General features: G+C 41.6%; 10 protein-coding genes across 10 annotated transcripts; 6 read left to right on the top strand and 4 right to left on the bottom strand.

Annotated features, from left to right (window-relative positions):
- The first annotated feature begins 555 nt into the window (after window positions 1-555).
- On the top strand, window positions 556-1,310 carry FA14DRAFT_56216 (uncharacterized protein). Its single transcript, XM_025502530.1, has one exon. The coding sequence runs from the start codon at window positions 702-704 to the stop codon at window positions 1,152-1,154; it is 453 nt and encodes a 150-aa protein (XP_025353459.1). The 5' UTR covers window positions 556-701; the 3' UTR covers window positions 1,155-1,310.
- Window positions 1,049-2,978, bottom strand: FA14DRAFT_161157 (uncharacterized protein). Its single transcript, XM_025498982.1, has one exon. The coding sequence runs from the start codon at window positions 2,781-2,783 to the stop codon at window positions 1,467-1,469; it is 1,317 nt and encodes a 438-aa protein (XP_025353458.1). The 5' UTR covers window positions 2,784-2,978; the 3' UTR covers window positions 1,049-1,466.
- A 274-nt stretch (window positions 2,979-3,252) lies between these two features.
- FA14DRAFT_161156 (MFS general substrate transporter) lies at window positions 3,253-4,972 on the bottom strand. Its single transcript, XM_025498981.1, has one exon. The coding sequence runs from the start codon at window positions 4,910-4,912 to the stop codon at window positions 3,368-3,370; it is 1,545 nt and encodes a 514-aa protein (XP_025353457.1). The 5' UTR covers window positions 4,913-4,972; the 3' UTR covers window positions 3,253-3,367.
- Window positions 4,973-5,193: 221 nt separating this feature from the next.
- On the bottom strand, window positions 5,194-6,568 carry FA14DRAFT_146877 (Cloroperoxidase; the record flags this gene model as incomplete). The annotated part of the gene is made up of 2 exons (XM_025497331.1): window positions 5,194-6,294; window positions 6,359-6,568. The coding sequence occupies 2 exons, from the start codon at window positions 6,566-6,568 to the stop codon at window positions 5,203-5,205; spliced, it is 1,302 nt and encodes a 433-aa protein (XP_025353456.1). The 3' UTR covers window positions 5,194-5,202.
- A 1,367-nt stretch (window positions 6,569-7,935) lies between these two features.
- FA14DRAFT_56156 (uncharacterized protein) lies at window positions 7,936-9,629 on the top strand. Its single transcript, XM_025502528.1, has one exon. The coding sequence runs from the start codon at window positions 8,158-8,160 to the stop codon at window positions 9,418-9,420; it is 1,263 nt and encodes a 420-aa protein (XP_025353455.1). The 5' UTR covers window positions 7,936-8,157; the 3' UTR covers window positions 9,421-9,629.
- On the top strand, window positions 9,225-9,794 carry FA14DRAFT_56197 (uncharacterized protein). Its single transcript, XM_025502529.1, has one exon. It carries the CDS (start codon window positions 9,421-9,423, stop codon window positions 9,748-9,750), a length of 330 nt encoding a protein of 109 aa, XP_025353454.1. The 5' UTR covers window positions 9,225-9,420; the 3' UTR covers window positions 9,751-9,794.
- A 43-nt stretch (window positions 9,795-9,837) lies between these two features.
- FA14DRAFT_125030 (uncharacterized protein) lies at window positions 9,838-12,196 on the bottom strand (the record flags this gene model as incomplete). The annotated part of the gene is made up of 2 exons (XM_025496679.1): window positions 9,838-11,983; window positions 12,054-12,196. The coding sequence occupies 2 exons, from the start codon at window positions 12,194-12,196 to the stop codon at window positions 9,838-9,840; spliced, it is 2,289 nt and encodes a 762-aa protein (XP_025353453.1).
- A 923-nt stretch (window positions 12,197-13,119) lies between these two features.
- On the top strand, window positions 13,120-14,796 carry FA14DRAFT_123741 (amino acid transporter; the record flags this gene model as incomplete). Its single annotated transcript, XM_025496598.1, has 1 exon — window positions 13,120-14,796. The coding sequence occupies one exon, from the start codon at window positions 13,120-13,122 to the stop codon at window positions 14,794-14,796; it is 1,677 nt and encodes a 558-aa protein (XP_025353452.1).
- Window positions 14,797-15,476: 680 nt separating this feature from the next.
- On the top strand, window positions 15,477-16,658 carry FA14DRAFT_107289 (putative MFS monocarboxylate transporter; the record flags this gene model as incomplete). Its single annotated transcript, XM_025495804.1, has 1 exon — window positions 15,477-16,658. A coding segment is annotated over one exon (1,182 nt), but the record flags the coding sequence as incomplete, so codon positions are not given.
- A 970-nt stretch (window positions 16,659-17,628) lies between these two features.
- Window positions 17,629-19,116, top strand: FA14DRAFT_179805 (MFS general substrate transporter; the record flags this gene model as incomplete). Its single annotated transcript, XM_025500954.1, has 1 exon — window positions 17,629-19,116. One exon carries the CDS (start codon window positions 17,629-17,631, stop codon window positions 19,114-19,116), a length of 1,488 nt encoding a protein of 495 aa, XP_025353450.1.
- Window positions 19,117-19,152: the final 36 nt, after the last annotated feature.

The raw sequence follows: 19,152 nt of genomic DNA, 5'->3' as shown, positions 1-19,152 counted from the left end.
ATCTCACCAAGGACAACAATATCCGGTATCAACGAGAGATGCAACGTTGGTGAACAGGAACGATCATCCATACGCAAATAAAAAGATGTATGAAGATGAACACAAACCACATCAGATGACCGAATATGACGATTCAACGCGAAGCTCACACGGCCTTTTGCGCAACAATGCTTCCAATCAAGGAATGCAGGGCTATGAAGAGCAGTACGGCCACAGAGGAAATCAAAGCGGACACACGGGTCAAGGCTATCCAGCTTATATGCCTGCATACGGCTCACAAGCAGGATATCAGACATACTCTGGAAATCGGGATGGTGCAGGCTTACAAGTAGACGAACAGACCAATGCTCACGCTATGGACCCATCTGCACAAGCAAGGCCGCGAAGTTGGGAGCCTCAGGCTTTCTGATTACGGGGCTTTTGCCTGCTATACATGTATATATACCATTTCAAAACGGAATCAGAGTCATTTTGCTGTGCTCAAAATTGTCGGCTTTAATTAGCTTTCGGATGAGAAGTCCTTTATGGGTAAAGGGTAAAGATGGATGCCCCTGCTCTTGAGATTGGATGCTCCGAAATTTTTGAGTCGCGGTTTGTTTCCTGCCTGAAGCCACATTCTCTGAACAATTAAAGAAGAAGTTTAATCTGGATCTTGTTCTGTTTCCCTCTCTGCCATCAAGGATTGATCAATTCGACTGAAGATGGTTAAAATGGCAGCTAGCTTTCCAGCTTTTCTCTTCGCCACATTCGCTGCTTTACAGCTGTGCACGATTGTGGAAGGTGGCGTGTTGCGACTCGACAAACAGCAGATCAATCCTGTGAGACACGAATACGAACCTGGACTCAGTGCAGAAGCACGAGTAGCTATTCACAGAGCCAATAAACCACGAGAGCATACACCAAACCGTCAAAGAATTCCACAAGAAAAGTTGAAAGAATATGATCATCACAGAAATGAAGAACATAAAGCGACTCAAAATATGCATCTAAGTGATCGTGCTTTACGTGTGGCAAGAGAAAGCTTTTCAGGCGCAAAATTAAAAGAAAATGAAGACAGAATCTATTCCTCAAGGAAAAGGTTACATGAACAAGTTTATTTTCATGGCAAAGCGGCTGATGCTATGGTAAGGGAAGCAACAGGACAAAAACATTAATCGTTACAGGACTGCACCGAGTAAGTGGCTTTCAAGGAAGGATACACCGATAGGTACAGTTTCGTATTTGGCTGCTCATGTCTCTAATTGATGGATAAAACCGAATCGCTGTGGTTGGGGGCGCTTTGGTTTATGGAAGTTGCATTTGTCGTGTAAAGTTAGACCCGAGTACACGGGATCACCCAGATATTGACTGATGGTAGTTTAATCTCATGACGGTTCCAAAATGTTTAGTGAAGAAGACGAATATAATTAGAGATGACTATGGAAAAAGAGTATATGGCATAAGTTACTTACTATGTATTGGCACGATCAATTGCCAGTAGCAATGATTTGTGCTAATACACGCTCATATGCTTCACCACTGTAAGGAGAAAGGGAGATAGCATGACCAGTGTATGGCTGTAGATAACTTGTAAAGTTCTTTGTTGCAGGGAACAATTGTTGTGATGCTGCTGCCATGTTTGAATAATTTCCGGAAGCAGCGTTGCATTGTCTACCGCAGAATGGGAAATCACGTTCACCATCAACGACAAAGACCGGTCCTGTATAGTTCATTGCAGGTGCAGAGACGGTACTCAAGGAGAAAAATTGACCTAAAGTCAAAGGTTGAGATTGTTGGAAGCCTAACAATGCTGCTTGCTGAGAATAGTTTGGAGGATCCAAGAACAATTGAACAGCAGAAACATTGTTTGATCCGATGTAAATTCCAGGTTGAGTGTTATTTGTCAATCCTTGAATTTCGCTGAACTTTTGCAATGCTCCTGCTTGAGCAAAGTTGGCATTGTAAGAGCTGTTTGCACTGAAGCCTGTCAATACCAAATTATCGATCAATTGAGGGGTTGTAGCACTGACTGCGTTACCCAAAACTGATCCATAAGAGTGACCGATGTAAGTGATCTTGTCGAACTTTTTGTTGCCAACAACGGTTGTATTGCGCAATTGTCCTAAAAGGTTTTGAACGATTGCAACTTCAGTTGGTGCTTGAAGGGCGGAGAAACCACCTGTCTTGGGTATGCTACTGTTTCCGCATCCCAAACGATCAAAGATGAAGGAAGAGTAACCATGACTAGCAGCATGACGAACGAAAGAATAATTTTTGGAGTAAGAGAAATCCCAATACTTGGAATCGAATCCGATACCATGAACGGCAAACAATAAACTGCTGTTTTGTTTAGCGTTTTGAATTGGGGTGCAGTAATGTCCAGAGATATCATACGTTGCATTGAATGGTTGCTTTTCCTTTGACATGTGATTGGCTGTCCAATTTGTTTGATCGGTGGTATATTCTAGAATTTCTTGAAGGATATAGGTATCATTGTTATAGTTGTCATCCACGTTGGTAAAGTTGACGTTTGAACTGTTGATCTTAGTGGTCAAAGTGATTGGATCACATCGAACGTTATCCAATCCATATGGACCAGCGGCAGGAACATTTGCGCTGGTGGAGTTGACGTTGGATACTGTTGAATTAGCTGATGTACCCGTTGCTGAACTTGCTGAAGCTGAAGCGGAAGAAGATGCGCTCGACGATGATGAAGCCACTGGTGAGGCTTGTGGCAAAGAGAATGCTGATGGAGCAAATGCCAAAGCCAAAGTGGCTGCGGAAAAGAGGGAGAATGACTTCATCTTGAGTTGTTGTTGGGGGAGAAGTAAACAGTTATGCAATTGATTGGCTCAGGTATTTATAATTTATACATCTACTAAATCGGTGTTTGAATCCATGGAGATGACCGCCGGACAGCTTCAGAGCTTCTATATCCTCCACTACCATTGATCTTGCATATCATTCTATAGAACAGAGATTACGCCTATGGGTCCAATATAAGCACCTTTCGGCAATTCAATCTTAACTATCGGAAATGTAATCGAATGCAAATATAAGATTCGGTAGTTTCACATGATCGAATTCGAATGACGAAATAGTATAAATCCGAATGCAGCTCTTTGTACTATATTCACGCTAAACAGAACACTACATACTCGAGCTTCTTCTCAACGTTTGAACACGTTCTGTGCAGATAGAATACGCACGCTAACCGTTGACAAGAAAAAACACTCTATCCGCACCAAAGGCACCGCAGCAGTCTACTTAACGATGGCATTGTGGAGGTTTTGATAGCCGGACTGAGTGGCAACTGTTCTAATCATTTTTAATCTATAATTTATTCGTACAAATAAACAAAACCCTTGCATAATCAACCAAAGCCGGATCAACCTTCTTGATCTTCTTCTTGATCAGATCCTACAGCTTTTTCCTGTTTGGATTCTTGTGTTTGCTTTTTAGTCTTATCGACAAACAATAAAGTCAAAGCACAAACGATTCCTAATCCTGCCAATCCTATTCCAACATAAAGTGCACCTCGTATTCCACGTTCAACGTCTGTATTATTCCGATTGACTTGTAATTCCACCGTTCCTGCAATTCCCAATCCGAATGCTATGCTATAATTCACAATCGTGTTTACCAAACTTCCAGCGGTGCCTTGTCTATGAGGTGGTAAAGCATCGCTAATAATAATACTTGCACTTGGAAAGCTCATATCCATACCAAAAGGTGTGATTGCTGTTGCGATAAAGATTTGAATCCAATAAATTTGATCGATCGGCATTGTGGCAACCAATGAATTTCCTGCACAAAATGCACACATTGCTCCTAACATTACCCATGCCGGACTAATCTTTTGTAATAAAAATACGGAAACGAATGCTGCAAGAATGCCTGCTACTCCACAAGGTATGAACTGTGCTACTGTTGTCAAAGGTGAATGATGTCGTAATTCTTCCAGGAAACGAACGCCATAAAAGACAAATGTACCGAAAGAAGACCATCCTAAAGCAATACATCCTAAAACCAGACTTGTTTTAAGTTGAAATACCTCTAATGGCACCAAAGGATCCTTCACTCTTCCTTCAACGAACAAAAACAAGACGAAAAGAAGCACTCCAACGATTAGGAGTACATAAACATATACAGTCGGCCATCCTACTACTAAAGCTTGATTCCAAGCGAAATTGAACAAGATCAAGCCTGAAACGCCAACAAGCGTTCCGATTGGATCAAAATGCCTTTTATGTTCAGCCTCTAATTCTTCTTTTGCAGGCCATGAAGCAACCCTTTCTTCTATCTTCTTGTCGGATGGAATAACGAAAAACGTTGCGATAAAGACGACCAAAAGAACGATTGCAAAGATATAAAAACTCCAATACCATCCCAAGTCTGGGTTTCTAGATAAGAGTGCGCTGAATACACCTCCAAGAATGAAACCATTTGGAGCAGTGGCTGCATAGATGCAAAATGAGATCATCTTTGATAAAGATCCAGGTGGATTGAGTCTGGCTAGAACGGCTATTGCATTTGGTAATAGTATTGCAGGTCCTATTCCGATCAATCCACGAACGACATCGAATCCGACTAAAGAAGGACTGAATTGACCAATCAAACCTGCAATCATTTCCATAATAGCAAACCATGCGAATCCGATCTTGACCATAAATACGTGACCGTACATATCACCTAAACGACCAGAAGGTAGGACGAATGTACCAACTGTAAGTGAATAAGCAGCAGTGAACCAACTTTGATGACCTGGTGAATTTTGTACATTGAATGTTTCGGCGATATATGGTAAAGGAATCACTGTTTGTGCTAAACCAGATTGTGTTAAAAGCATTGCAGAACACAATACCAAGATACCTATCCATTCCCGTACTTGGGAGAATGTATGGCTAGAAGCCATAGTTGCATTGCTTGACATTGTGGCGGTCATTTGAGGGAGGTCATTATTGCGATCTGTTTATATAGTCAAGGATGAAAGATGACAAAAGAACTTTTGTCTATGTTTTCTTTCTCGTCCGTAAGATGGATTTGAATTTAAATCTCCGACTACCCGCTGCTTAAACGCCGTGTTTTCTATCACGCGTTAAGGCACTTTGCCAGCGACACTCACAAAATCAAATGCTTACGGGCGAAAGAGGAGCCGAAAGATAAAATATCCACATCTTTAAAGTGTCATTCATTATTATTCAACAGAAACAACATACATCTTTAGGGGCTAGGAGAATCTGCTCGACTGGCATCATTCAAATCTGCAGTTATACCGGGGAATTGGTTACTGTAAGAATGAATATCTTTTCCGTTTTGGAATCCAGTGCAATCACCAAAAGCACTTGAAAGGGCAGGCACTAAGTTACTGTTGTATGCGTTTTGCATGATTGCACGTTGAGCAGGTTCGAAATTGGATAAAAATGTAGGCGAAGATGAAAGTAAGGCTTGACTGATAAAGCATCCCATCGTTTTTGGATCTTTGGCAAATTCAGTCACTGCTGTACCTGCTCCTCCCGTTAAATCACCAACATTGATACCAGCAAAACTGTTCACTTTACCAGTATTTCCTCCAATATGTGATGTGTTTGGGTATGCCAACACTTGTTGACTAACACCGATGAGGATATCCTCTAATGTCCATTCTTGCAATGGGTGACGCTTGTAGAACGGAGCAGGAATACGTTCATGACCATATGTGTATGTAATGTCTCCTTGTGGATCACCTTGGTATCCGAACCAAGACAAAAAGTTTTCAGGGGACAAATAACCTTGAGGGAATTCTTCACTCTTGTTTGCCATTAAAACAAAGACGAAATGATGAGCGGCAGGAGTGAAAGCTACACCTGCATAAGGAGGTGAAAAGTAATTTGGATTATTGGCAACAGAGTATAATTTGCGTCTGTTTTGATGTTCAGCCAAGATACTTGGGGTGATTCTACCGTCTTCTGGGTATTTCTCACGGGCTAGATCGAGTAATTCTTTGGTAAATTGAGGATAAGATTCGCAATTGTTATTTGGTCCCGTTGGTTGACTGAAATCACCACGTGTGATACTTGAATCACCTTCAGAACGTAAATGACCAAGACCACAAATACCTGCAGGCCTTCCTAACAAGTCTTCTTGTAAAGCACCAAGGGTGGCAACCTTGGATGAATAACCACCGATTGACCATTTACCAGTGACTGGATCACCGTTGAAGAATGAAGTTGCAGCTTCTAAGAAAATAGTTGCATCTTGTGCTAAACCCACTGCGTTTGAGATACCATTGATAACATCATTCCTGTCAACGACACCGTCACGGCTGATGAATCCCTGTAGGTATCAATAAAACGTATTAGTTATCAAGTCTGACTTTTCATTTGCCACTCATACTCACATGATTAGCCAAAGCATTCAAACCAGCACAAGGACCACGTTGATCATCTGGACCTGGAGCTTGCCATTCATGTTCTCCAGTCAAATCGACATATTGTTGATCAGCATCAAAGATGTATTTACGCGGAATACCAAAATTGTCGGGAAATGGGAAAGTAGGTGGCAAGCCAACACCTTGACGTTTGGCATAACCGGGTAAAATTGCTTTCATTGCATCTTCAGCATTGATTCCACGTTCGTTCATTTCACGTAAAACCATGATTGGCCATGCACTTGCTTTAGCAGCAAGAAGGGCTACAGAAGCCGATAAGACGATGTTGAGCTTCATTATGAGGAAAAGGGGAGAGGGATAGGGAATGGATTGTGAGGGAATTGAGAGTAATTTTTAGAGTTGAAAAGGGCGATATAAATACGATTTCAAAGGAGAAGACTTTGGCAACACCACAAGTCAATTTGATATGATTTTTTTGCTACCCGTCCAAATAAGACTCAGTTCTATAGAGATGCTTCTTTCTTGGCATTTTACTGTTTTTACCTTCGGTGATTGGTAATTGTTCAACTTTAATAGGTTCAACCCCGGATCCTCGTGATCCGAGTGCAGATCAAAGAAGCTAGTTTAGCGTATCAATTTAAAAGAACAATTCAATCGTACGAATGCGATGGCATATCAAGACACTCTTATTCTTTCGGTTTTGTAATTTAAGCGGTTTGACATACACTAACGGTCGGTGATCAATATAGAATATACAGAATATTAAAAAGAATTAACTTTTTCCCCACGCTATAAATGCGGGGAAAGGCTAAGAATTCCTTTGAACCGTACCCTTAGCCGCATCCTGTCGCTTAAATGTTGGGATCTTTCTCTTCTCTTTGCATGCTCGGCCTCGGTTAAAAAACAAAACTAAAAGGTAAGATAATAAACATGTGCGGCGCTGCACGTACGTCGAATACAAATATCATCTTCTTCAACACAAAGTGGGCTGATGTTTTTTTCTTGAATAGGATAGGCACCCGAATCATTGTTTTGGCTAAACAAAAAAATTACACTAAAATCTGGGGGAGTTTAAAATTCTGACCAATTCATACACCGATGTTTAATTGGCTAAACACGTGAACAAAGGGATGTTTACATTGTGGGGGAATTGTAAAGGATCCAGGCTTTAAATTAAAACTTAGCGTTCAGGCTAATGAGCTGCTTGTGGCAATGTCTATCACGTGCGCTGTTTACATCTTGATTACATAAGAAGATCTTTTCACCTTTGCTCAGCTGTCCCGATATTCATCCTTTGTGGCCCGCCTCGCATGCGTTACGCCGGCAGTGCATACGTCATATCCTCCGCATGGTCGGGCGCTTAAGATGCCATTCAATCATGTGGCTGTTGCATTAATTAAAATACAATACAATGCAAAGCGGATAAAGATTGTAAATTGTTAACCTGTCAATCAACCTTAAAGAACGATTCACATCAAGATTTAATCAATTTCGGACCTGTTTGGATGCTAAAAATATTCTTTCATCTTTTTTCTGTCTTCTGAAAGTGAATTGTCCTTCTTAATTCCATGTGCTTATTCGGATTTTGATGAACAATGAATTATCACATTTCACTCCTAATTTGATTGCTTGAAAATTCCCCACGCCCCTTTTGTCAAAGCGGAAATGCGTATTGATTTGCGTTTTCGGGCGTAAATTACAGCCACGCATGAATAGCAAAGACAAACATGTCATTGCTCTAATCAAAAATTGTCACCTTTCCCCGCTCCCCTTTCTCTTTCCAAATCCACGAACATCCTCTGGAGATCATGTCTGAAAATCATCTTTCACGTACTTCCAGTTGCGAAGAAAATGTCAAGTTATCGCAATTGGTCACCACTTCAGCAGCAACAGCCGGAATGTTAACACCTCCTATGTCAGTCAAGAGCTTACAAGGCGGTGATGCACTTTCAGCAAAAGAAGCAAAAAAGGCTGCAAAACTTGCAAAGAAAAAAGAAAAGAAAGGTCAAAAGAATGAAAAGACCGCAAATCCTAAATCAACATTGAACGATCAAATATTTCAATCATTTGTCGAACAACTTTGTGCACAAGCGACAAAAGATCTTACAAATAATCCAAATTTGATTCAAAAATTGATTGGATTCAATGATAATTTCAGACATGGCTCAATCTCAAATTGTGAAAAGCCATTGCCTCCTTTACCAACTGGACACGCAAATCTACTTGCATCATCTATTCGCAAATTGCATGCTGCTTACTCATACAGTCTTCTGGAATCAAAAGATGAAAGTGCATCAATCAGTAGAATCGTGAGTCAATACGGTCGAACAACTCACATGGGCGTATTGGATCCAAGTTACAAATACTTCCTCAACGAACATCATACAGGTGCAATCTACTACAAAGTCCATAATCATGTTGCCGTGGTCGCTGGCGATCCACTTTGTGCGCATTATCAGATTGATGACTTGCTACAAGAATTTCAAAAGTTTCGTCATAAGATGGGTTTGGATATGGCTTTCATGGGAGCAAGTGATAGCTTTGCTCAATATGCGAGAAGAAGGAATTGGACAACGATGCACTTTGGTTGGGACAGAATACTCAATCCCACAACCAATGCATTGCTCAACGATCAGGGCAACGGCCTTCCACAACCGTCGTCCACGAAGCGCATGCTGACTCAAAATCGATCTCTGCTCAATCCTGACAAGGGTAACTTGGAAATTGGCATTTACTTACCTTCTTTAGGTCAAGATGATGTTCTACAAGAGCAATTGCGCACAATTTACGACAATTGGAGACAAGACCGTAACGAGAAAAGAGCGAATACAACGCAAGCATTCATCACAGTGTACGACCCTTTTTCATTACCAAAAATGATGGTCTACATTTATACCCGTGACAGGAAAACAGGAGAGCCAAACGGATTTGCAGCTTTACGTAAGTTAGGAGCACATAAGGGATATCAACTTGATCCGTGTATTGCTGCACCCGGTTGTGAGTTACGTGGAATTTCCGATTTACTGGTTTACGCTTCTTTGGTTCTGTTGCATCATGCAAAAATTGCTTAGATGAGCTTTGGAATTGAGCCAATTGATGAATTAGGAGAAATTATTGGAATGCCAAGCCCGATCGAAAAGATAACAAGAAATCTGTACAAGCGAGCATTTGCGAATTTGCCCTTGAGCGGCAAGAAAGCTTTTCACGATAAATTCAGACCAGAAGAGAGTGCCAATGCACAAAGGCTGCATATCGTATTCCCCGGCACGATCACAAATCCTCGATATGGTTTAGCATTAGCACATATGGCCAACGTTTCTCTCAGAAAAGTTCTCTTCAAAACTTCACCAAAGAATTGTCCACCTTTAACCAACGAAGAAGAGACTGAAGAAAAGAATTGAATTGGATGTATTATATCTTATAGAGGCTGCTATTGAATACAAATTGAGCAGTAATCATACAAATGTTTGTTGTTGAGCATATAATGCTCAGGCACGACAGCAATTTGAATTGTCAGCACCTTGAACCACAAGACGAGAACGTTTATCGTCTAATTGTGGTAAATCATGAGCTGGATTGAAATTGAAAAAATTATTTGGCTTCAACCAAACCGATAAATGTTCAACCGGCATCACTGGGAAATCTTCTGGTCTTGGAATATGTGTGGTTCCATATGTTAACCAAAGGATCACATCTTCATCTTCAACCGAATGTTGATCTTTTGTCCATGGACCGATTGAATCACTTACGATTCCACGTGATTGTGGAACATACTTTCTTGCTGGCCAAAGTTGATCTTCGTTATACTTTGATAACCACATTGAATGTTGTGCAAATTCTGCACGTTGACCGATTTGGGAATCGTTTCTTGCTAATAAAGGATCCCAATCTTTGGTGTGAATCTTGTATGCTACGGGTAAATTGGAAGCATAATGTTTCTTATTTGGGTTGGTGATTGTCCAAAGACGATGTTTTGAACTATCCCAATCATATCCTCCCGCTTTTGTAAGAGAAGTCTTGTTGACTTGGAATCCATTTCCAGCATGATTGGCAGGATGTCCGGTAGGGAAAGGTGTTGGAGTGATGTCACTTTGAACGACTGTATTTTCTACACCGTCGATCATTGGATCAAGGCGCAAGGAAAACAAGTGTTGATGATGATGAGCATTGATGCCTGGTGCAACTTCTACTCCATACGTTGCTTCCTCTTCTTCACCTGGACGTTTACAGTACAAATTTAAGATACCCGTTAATCGGGTTTCCAATTGTACACTTCCGTCTGTGTAAAAGTTGTAATTGAAAATGTATTCATAATTTGCTACCGTGCTGATCATTTGAACGACCAGTTTACGACCACGAGCAGAACGAACTTTACCGCCTACACGATAATCCGTATGTTTCCATGCAAGACCTGCATCTTCTTCATGAATACAAATACAACGTTGAATCGTAGTTGCAGAACCATCTAAAGCCACATGACTTCCATCCAAATATGCGATCGTACCTAAACAATCACATCCTAACGATAAACTGTTTGCCAAAGTACCCATTCCATATTCACCAACGTCAAAAGCGAATTTACGCGGATGAGGATGTGCAGGTTCAGCATAGGGAACAACCATTTCGGCTACGCTCATTCGATAGAATAATGGACGTACGGTACCGTTATCGTTGTATGTAACAGTGGATAACACCAAACCGTCACGGGGATGGAACCCGATGTGGAATTTCCATTTTTGCCAACTTAATTCGTTGCCATTCAAGGAAAAGCTAACACCTTCTGGTTGTGAAACATGCAAAGGCTTTAAATCCGTTCGTAAAGGTGGCATTGAAGGATCTTGAGCCATCAAGTCGGGTAGGAAATCAAAAGATTTCATTGGAGGTGGAATTCGTTCACGTTGAGCGAATTCATATGCTTCTTCGGCATTTGTCGTGATTGGACCAGGTTGACCATCGAAGGATGTAGGGTCATTTGTTCCTTTTGGACCTCGATGACGTGGGAAATCGATCGCCAAGACTTCCATCTTATTGCTATCAATCACAACGGAAAAATCCATTGGATGAGCATATAAATTTTCGTGTTCACTCTTACGAGCATACACTAAGCATTGTTGTAAACGCAAACCTGGATCGAAACGGTCATCATAGCCGATTGACCATCCGTCAGCGTAGAGGTTTTCCGGCTCAACGCCGACTTCACGAGCGATTTGAACGACCTTAGGATCTTTTCGTAAGACGAATTCTGCCTCATTTACTTCTTCGGGTGTTAAACCTGGTTGTGCGCCATAAGGTAATTTGATAAGTTTGTTCACTTTGCCTAATTGCAAAGCACCTGAAGCGGCAATTGGACCGTTTTGCTTCCAGATCGTACCTGCATTTTGATTTAATTCAACAAATACTTCATAAGCCGAACCTTCGATCGCATCAATAATTTGCACTTCTACCATACGACGAGAACATTCTTGTTGAGCGGATTTCAAATCAATCTTTGCATTTCTTGGCAAGGGTAAACCTAGCACAGCCAAAACAGCCGATTTTGAAGGAGGCACATGCAAAGAAGATGCGAATTTGACCGCTTTGATAGTCGTTTGCGTGGCTAAATATTCTCGCACTACCAAAGAAGCAGCAGCGATCCTAAGGAGTGGTACAGGCACACTCAGATTAGCCGTAGTTCTATGATGTCATAATTTTCTTTAGTACTCACTCATCTGCTGAAAGAGGATCGAGAGGATGATTTACTCCTTTTCCATTACAGGGTTTCAAGTTTAATTTTGCTTCTACTCCATTATGGGACTTTAATGAATTGAATGTAGTATTACTTGTTGTACTTGTTGTCGTGACTGGCATTCTCTAATTTGAAAATATAATCCATAAATTAGACTAAGTGTGATTTGTTCCTGCAGGCGCAAAATGAATAAATGGGTAACGGGTGTGGGTTTAGGGTGATGACATTGAGATTTGATTGGAATTGGGGGTTATATAAAGGTGAATCATAAAGTTGATCCAATGCACTAAAAGTCCCCCCTCCTATGATAAGCTTAAAAATAAACAACGAGTGCACACTGTACCTAATGAGAAAGCTTATCTAGGAATAAAAGCACTAAAAGCCACAACACAACTCTTACTCCTTTACGCCTCGGAAACAAAGGCAATCGATCAGTTTACAAACTCAACAAGGCGCTACGCGCGGTGAAGGAACATTGAAACGGCCAAGAACCCGCCGCCGCCGCTTGAAGCGCGCTGCACAAAACAAAAAGAAGGTCAGAAGACAGGCAGACAGTAGTTCATCGTGATGCATCATAGCTTATGACACATTGATTAAATGCCATTCAGATGCGATTCGCGCGAAACGCTATCAAGCGATGATTGTGTGGGAAAAGAAACGGCACAGCACATGTCAAACTATATTAAAGGTACACACACGGCCAAGGCACAATGCCACTGTAAGACACGTCAACGAAAAGATAAGAGTGGGGTAAAGAAGAATTACCTATAATTTAGCGCGTACTTTACTCTTTTGGAAGCAGGCACTGCGCCTGAGTCTTTGTTTGATTGCAAGATAAACAAATTTTCTTACTCGCGGAGTAAATGCACTCATTATTTAGCCGCGGCACGTCAGACTTTCTTATCTCTTCCTGATTGATAGCATTTCATGTAATGATCATGATCACAACTTAAATATCACCTCCGTCATCCAATGAACACAACTTAAATATCACCTTCGTCATCCATTCTTCTTCATTGGGCTACCTCATCCCCTTCAAGACAAGATGGCAAACGATATCATTCCAGCAGGTTTATCAAAATCAAAGCGAGATGCTTTGATCGCCAATGCAGATGCCGAATTATTGGCAACTTTGGGTTACAAACAAGAATTCAAACGTGAATTCTCAAGACTAGAAGTGTTTGGAATCGCTTTTAGTATCATGGGAGTAGCTCCAAGTATCGCCGCTACTTTAACATATGCAATGCCATGTGGCGGTCCTTTATCCATGGTCTGGAGTTGGTTAGTAGCAAGCTTCTTCATCGCTTTGACAGGTCTGGCATTAGGTGATCTCGCAAGCTCGATGCCAACTAGTGGAGGCTTGTATTTCTGGACGTTTTCACTTTGTCCAAAATATTGCAGAAGATTGACATGCTGGTTAGTAGGATATGCAAACACACTTTCAACAACTTCAGCCGTTGCATCGATCGATTGGGGTTGTGCACAAATGATCTTAGCAGCTGCTTCTATAACAACGGATGGAGCATTCAGTGCTTCAAATTGGCAAGTCTTATTAACGTATTACGCTGTCCTACTTTGTCATGCATGCATCACTTCCATCGGTACAAGAGCATTAGCACGATTACAAACATTCGCAATCACTTTAAATGCCGCTTTAGCCGCTGCAGTAATCATTTCTCTATGTACGGCCACTCCTGGTGAGTATCGTAATTCGGCAAAATACGCTTTAACGGGTTGGTACAACGTTTCCGGCTATACTGGCGGTGGTGCTTTCCTTCTAAGTATGCTAATGGCAGCTTGGACGATCGCATCGTATGATTCTTGCGTGCATATATCCGAAGAAGCATCAAATGCCGCAACGGCTGTTCCTTTAGGTATTTTCGCCTCAATCGTTTTAGCAGCTTTAATTGGAATGGGAATCTTGATCAGCATCACTTTTAACATGGGAACAAATTTGGATGCAATCATCAATTCATCCGTTGGTCAACCAATGGCAACGATCTTCCTCAATTCGTTAGGAAAGGAGGGTTGTTTAGCCATTTGGACGTTTGTCATCATTACACAATTCTTCATGGGTGCTTCTATGTCACTTGCAAGCTCTAGACAAGTCTTTGCATTTTCCCGTGACGGTGCTTTGCCATTTTCTGGTTGGATATATAAGATTAACAACTACACTTTGACCCCGGTAAATCCAGCATGGTTCAGTACATTAATCTCTGCTTTACTCGGTCTATTGGGTCTTATCAATGAAGCAGCCGTCTCGGCCATCTTTGCTTTGAGCGTTATTGGCGCAGCAATTGCTTATTTTATCCCGATTTTCCTTCGCTTAATCGGCCCAAAAGAGAATTTCAAGCCAGGTCCATGGTATTTGGGTGATTTCTGGTCTCCCGTTATAGGATGGGTTTCTTGCGCTTATTTGATCTTTATCTCCGTCATTCTTTGCATGCCTTCTGCTCTTCCCGCTGTAGCGGAAGATATGAATTATGCTTCGCTCGTAACGGGTGCAGTATTCATTTTTGCATTGGTTTGGTATTACATTCCTCATTATGGCGGTTCAAACTGGTTTACAGGACCGAAATCAAACATTGACGATGATTCGATTCCAAATATTAATGAAAGAGAAGAAGGAGAAGTTCATTCGGTTGGATCAGATAAAGATCAAATCAAACAGCAAACTCAATTTGTTGAAGTACAAAAGTATGATACCAGAGAACTGGAATGAAAGAGATGAATTTGTAGTATATTGTATTTTTAAAATGTGATCTTTTGAATTGGAGTCATTACCTTATCATCAGATTATTGATCCCAGTCATCACCATCGTTATCGGGATGCACTCCGCGCTTTGAGCCGCGGCTATGGTTGTGTGTATGCATTTGGCCTGTCTTTGCAGAGAGCTAGCGTTGTTGCGTTGTGCAAGCGGACTTTAGGATTAAATTACGGCACCACTTTCTAAACGCGGCGTGGGGCCTGTGAATAATTTCCCGTAAATCCCTGCATCCCGCTTTTGTAGAGCCCATAAGTTAACTCCGTGACTAACCGACGGCAAAATGCTTGGTTCTTAAGTATTCACTTTACAAGTATGTAATCCAAATTATATCAGTTGAACCTGCTCAGCACAATCATCATAATTATCGTTAAAAAGAAGCGAGGTTGAGAGAGATTTGCGGCCATCTCTTTCCCCCAAAGTAATCCATCCGCCCATCATGACGGACGCGAAAGCATTTGATCCAAGGACGGAACTCGAGATCGGTACAGCTGCACCTGCCGGTCACATTGATGAATCCGATGTAGAAGCAGATCTTGGTACAAATTCAAACGATGAAGACGTAATCAATAGTGAAGATGGAAAAGACGCTTCAAACAAGGAAGCTCCTCCTCCTGTCCACCATCCTGCTGGACCCCCTGATGGTGGATTAGCTGCTTGGTCAGTTGTATTAGGTGGTTTCGTAACCCTCTTTTGTTCATTCGGTTTCCTCAATAACTTTGCTGCTTTTCAAACGTACTATTTCACAAACACTCTTCGAGGTTATTCCAACTCTGATATTGCCTGGATCGGTGCAATGCAATCTTTCACCATTCTATCAGCAAATCTTGTATTGGGACCAATCTTTGATCGACATGGACCGCGTCCTTTATTGATCGGAGCCACTTTCACCTTTGCATTTGGTTGCATGATGACATCTTTGGCAAGTAAGTACTATCAAATCTTTTTAGCACAAGGTGTTGTTGTTGGCGCTTCACTTGGAGCAGCATTCATTACACCAATGGCTTGTATCATGCAATGGTTCGACAAGAAGCGTCCTGCAGCATTGGGTATCGCCATCTCTGGTTCTTCGATCGGTGGAGTGGTTTGGCCAATCGTAACGAAAACTCTTTTGGATAATGTTAGCTTTGGATGGACATGGCGTGCTCTAGGATTTATTGGATTGGGTTTATTGCCAATAGCAGTTTTGACAGTTCGAATGCCACCACATGTGATCGAAGCAAAGAAGAAACGTGGACCACAACCAATTTTGGCACTTGAAGCTTTCAAAACGCCTAAATATACCGCATTCACTGCGGTGTACCTTGTATTTGCCATGGGTTTATTTCCGCTTTTGTTCTACTTTCCCGAATTGACCGGACATTATGGCGTTTCAACGGATTTGCAATTTTATTCAATTTCCATCTTGAATGCATTCTCATTCGTTGGAAGAATGGGTTTGCCAATCCTTGCTCAATTTACCGGCGTTTGGAATACGTCAATTGCTTGTATTGCACTTTGTGCAATTTCCGTTTTTGCATTCATGGCGATCGATTCACCTGCAGGTTCAGTAGTCGCAGCTGGTGCTTTTGGTTTTACTTCTGGAGGTGCGCTCTCTTTGGTTGTTGCTTGTGTTCCTGCCGTCATTCCAAATTTTCAAAAATTGGGCGCTTCAATGGGACAAATCTTTTTCGTTGCTTCTTTCTTTGCTCTTTTAACCGGTCCGATTGCAGGTTGGATCTTAGCAACATCACCAACAGGAAATTGGATTGCTGTTGAAGGTTACGTCGGAGGATGTTTGATGCTTTGCGCCATTGGGTTAGCATTGCTTCGTCATCATATCAGTCCAAATTGGACTAAAAAGCTTTAGAAATAGTAAAATGAATGTATGAATTTACGTAATATACTACCCTTGACGTCTTGCCTTTCCGTCTTGATTGCAGTCTGTGAAGGTGTTTGTGAAGCAATACACTTCTAATTGTTGATCTCCACGGCGGTTGGAGCGTCTCAATTGAAGTGTCTATCCTTCTTCGTACGGATAGGCAAGCCAACGCAACGTGCGGCTTCCGAATAGTACTCTTCGTATTATACTTCTGTAATAACAAGATTGTACCTCAGCCTATCACTTTCTATGACTACTCCTTTATCCTGATTCTCTATGAATTTTCTTAGTTTAGAGGTGAATAAGTATCTATTGTGATATATTGCCAATCTTTTCAGGGTTATATTTGTTGCTATTCTACTGTTTTGATATTCTCAGAGACCTTCACAGAATTGTGATAGTAGGCGTAGAAGACATTTTGCGGGATATGAATGTTGCTAACGCGCAACAATTTGAACGCCAAAGACCATGCAAGCAACGTTTTGTTGGCGTCGGCGCCGTTGTGATTGATTGATTGGGTAAATCGTATCTAACCGTCTCCTTGTACTTACTCAATTCATTGTTCACACGTAATCTTGATGACGGTCACTTTCTAAAAATAATGCGCGCAAAGGTCATCAATGCTGACAATAATTTCGGTGACTCAAATTACTATGTTCAGCCGTTTCCCAAAATAAATAATCATTGAACAACGACATTCATTTAAAAAACGAACGGAAGGAGGATAACCGAAGGAAGTGAATTCCGTCATGATCGTACACGATCCATGGACAATGTCATGATTGCGGCCTTTTAACCTCCGTTCATGCCAGCGCCATGCCTACGGAAGTCAACTTCCACTTGAAATGATTTATATAAGAGTTTGAAAAGTCACTGCTATGTTTCTTGTCTTCCACATTCATCACCTTTTCAGTCAACGAACACAGCAATGACTTCACCCGCGAAAATCCCTCCTCCCACTTATCAAATCGATGATGATCAAATCCTGGTTGAACAACTTGCGAGCGTTCGTCCATCGCAAGAGATTAGCAAAAACGTACAAGAAGATGACCATTCATTAACGGCAAGTGCTGCAACTTCAAGACCTCAAAGTGCATATGAAACTTTTCGTCCTGGTCGTCCAGAAGAAAAAGAAGATGATGATCATATTCCACCCGAAGAAGAAAATCCTGAAAAGTCTAAATCAGCCCCGCCACCTCAAGCAACCGGTTGGGCTCCTTGGTCTGTTGTGCTGGGTGGTCATATCACAATGTTTCTCAGTTTCGGTTTCTTGAACAGTTTTGCCGCTTTTCAGAGTTATTATTTCAACGTCAAACTCAAAGGTTATTCGAACTCAGACATCGCTTGGATCGGTTCAATGCAAACATTTTGGGTCTTTGCAGCTAATTTGTTTGTCGGTCCAGTCTTTGATAAGTATGGTCCAAGACCACTTTTGTTCCTTGCCGCTTTCGGTTTCGTTTTTGGTTGTATGATGACGTCTTTGGCAAACAAGTATTACCAAATCTTTTTGGCTCAAGGTGTTGTCGTTGGCGCTTCGCTTGGGATATCATTCATCACTCCTATGGCTTGCGTTATGCAATGGTTCCATACAAAAAATCGTGCTGCCGCACTTGGAATCGCAATGAGTGGTTCTTCGGTCGGTGGTGTTGTTTGGACAATCGTTACAAAGAATTTATTGGACCACGTTGGGTATGGATGGACATGGCGAACGCTCGGATTTATGGGCTTGGCTCTCTTTCCATTTTCCATCCTTCTGGTGCGCATGCCACCTCACGTTATTGAAGCGCAGAAAGCGCTGAAGGCAAAGAAACCTGAGCTCTCGTTGGACGCATTCCTTGATTTGAATTATACAACAATGACGCTCACTTTGTGCTTGTTTGTTCTTGGTTTTATGCCTTTATTATTCTACTTCCCAGAATTGGCAGGCTATCACGGCTCAAGCAGAAATATGCAATTTTATTCAATCTCAATCTTGAACGCCGTTTCCTTCTTTGGTCGAATGGGAATGCCAATCTTGTCGCAATGGACAGGTGTTTGGAATACGTCAATCGTTTGTCTAACGTTTACAAGTGTTGTTGCTTTCTGTTGTATGGCCGTTGATTCATCAGAAGGTGCAATTGTTGCAGCTTCTTTCTTTGGTTTGACATCAGGAGCAGCCCTTAGCTTGATCGTTTCTTGTGTACCGATGTGCATTCCAAACTTTTCCAAGCTTGGTACGCAAATGGGTCAAATGTTCTTTGTTGCCTCGATCTGCGGTCTTTTGACTGGATCTATTGGTGGTTGGATCATGGACACAAAGAAACACGGCAATTGGAAAGCGTTGGAAGGCTACGTTGGTGGATGTTTACTCTTTGTCGTAGCCTGTCTGATCTTTATTCGAAATCGCCTTCAACCGAATTGGAGAAAGATCTATTAGATGGATCGTTGCATCGCCCCCCCCTCCACGACAATA

The sequence above is a fragment of the Meira miltonrushii genome, assembly GCF_003144205.1.
Source record: "Meira miltonrushii strain MCA 3882 unplaced genomic scaffold FA14scaffold_3, whole genome shotgun sequence".
Lineage (NCBI taxonomy): Eukaryota > Fungi > Basidiomycota > Exobasidiomycetes > Exobasidiales > Brachybasidiaceae > Meira > Meira miltonrushii.
The sequence above is the reverse complement of the archived record's forward strand: the minus strand, read 5'-3'. Positions and strand labels throughout refer to the sequence as shown.

Bases quoted from the DNA above. Each gene is read 5' to 3' on its own strand.
- FA14DRAFT_56216 (XM_025502530.1), top strand. From the start codon at position 702: ATGGTTAAAATGGCAGCTAGCTTTCCAGCTTTTCTCTTCGCCACATTC.
- FA14DRAFT_161157 (XM_025498982.1), bottom strand. From the start codon at position 2,783: ATGAAGTCATTCTCCCTCTTTTCCGCAGCCACTTTGGCTTTGGCATTT.
- FA14DRAFT_161156 (XM_025498981.1), bottom strand. From the start codon at position 4,912: ATGTCAAGCAATGCAACTATGGCTTCTAGCCATACATTCTCCCAAGTA.
- FA14DRAFT_56156 (XM_025502528.1), top strand. From the start codon at position 8,158: ATGTCTGAAAATCATCTTTCACGTACTTCCAGTTGCGAAGAAAATGTC.
- FA14DRAFT_56197 (XM_025502529.1), top strand. From the start codon at position 9,421: ATGAGCTTTGGAATTGAGCCAATTGATGAATTAGGAGAAATTATTGGA.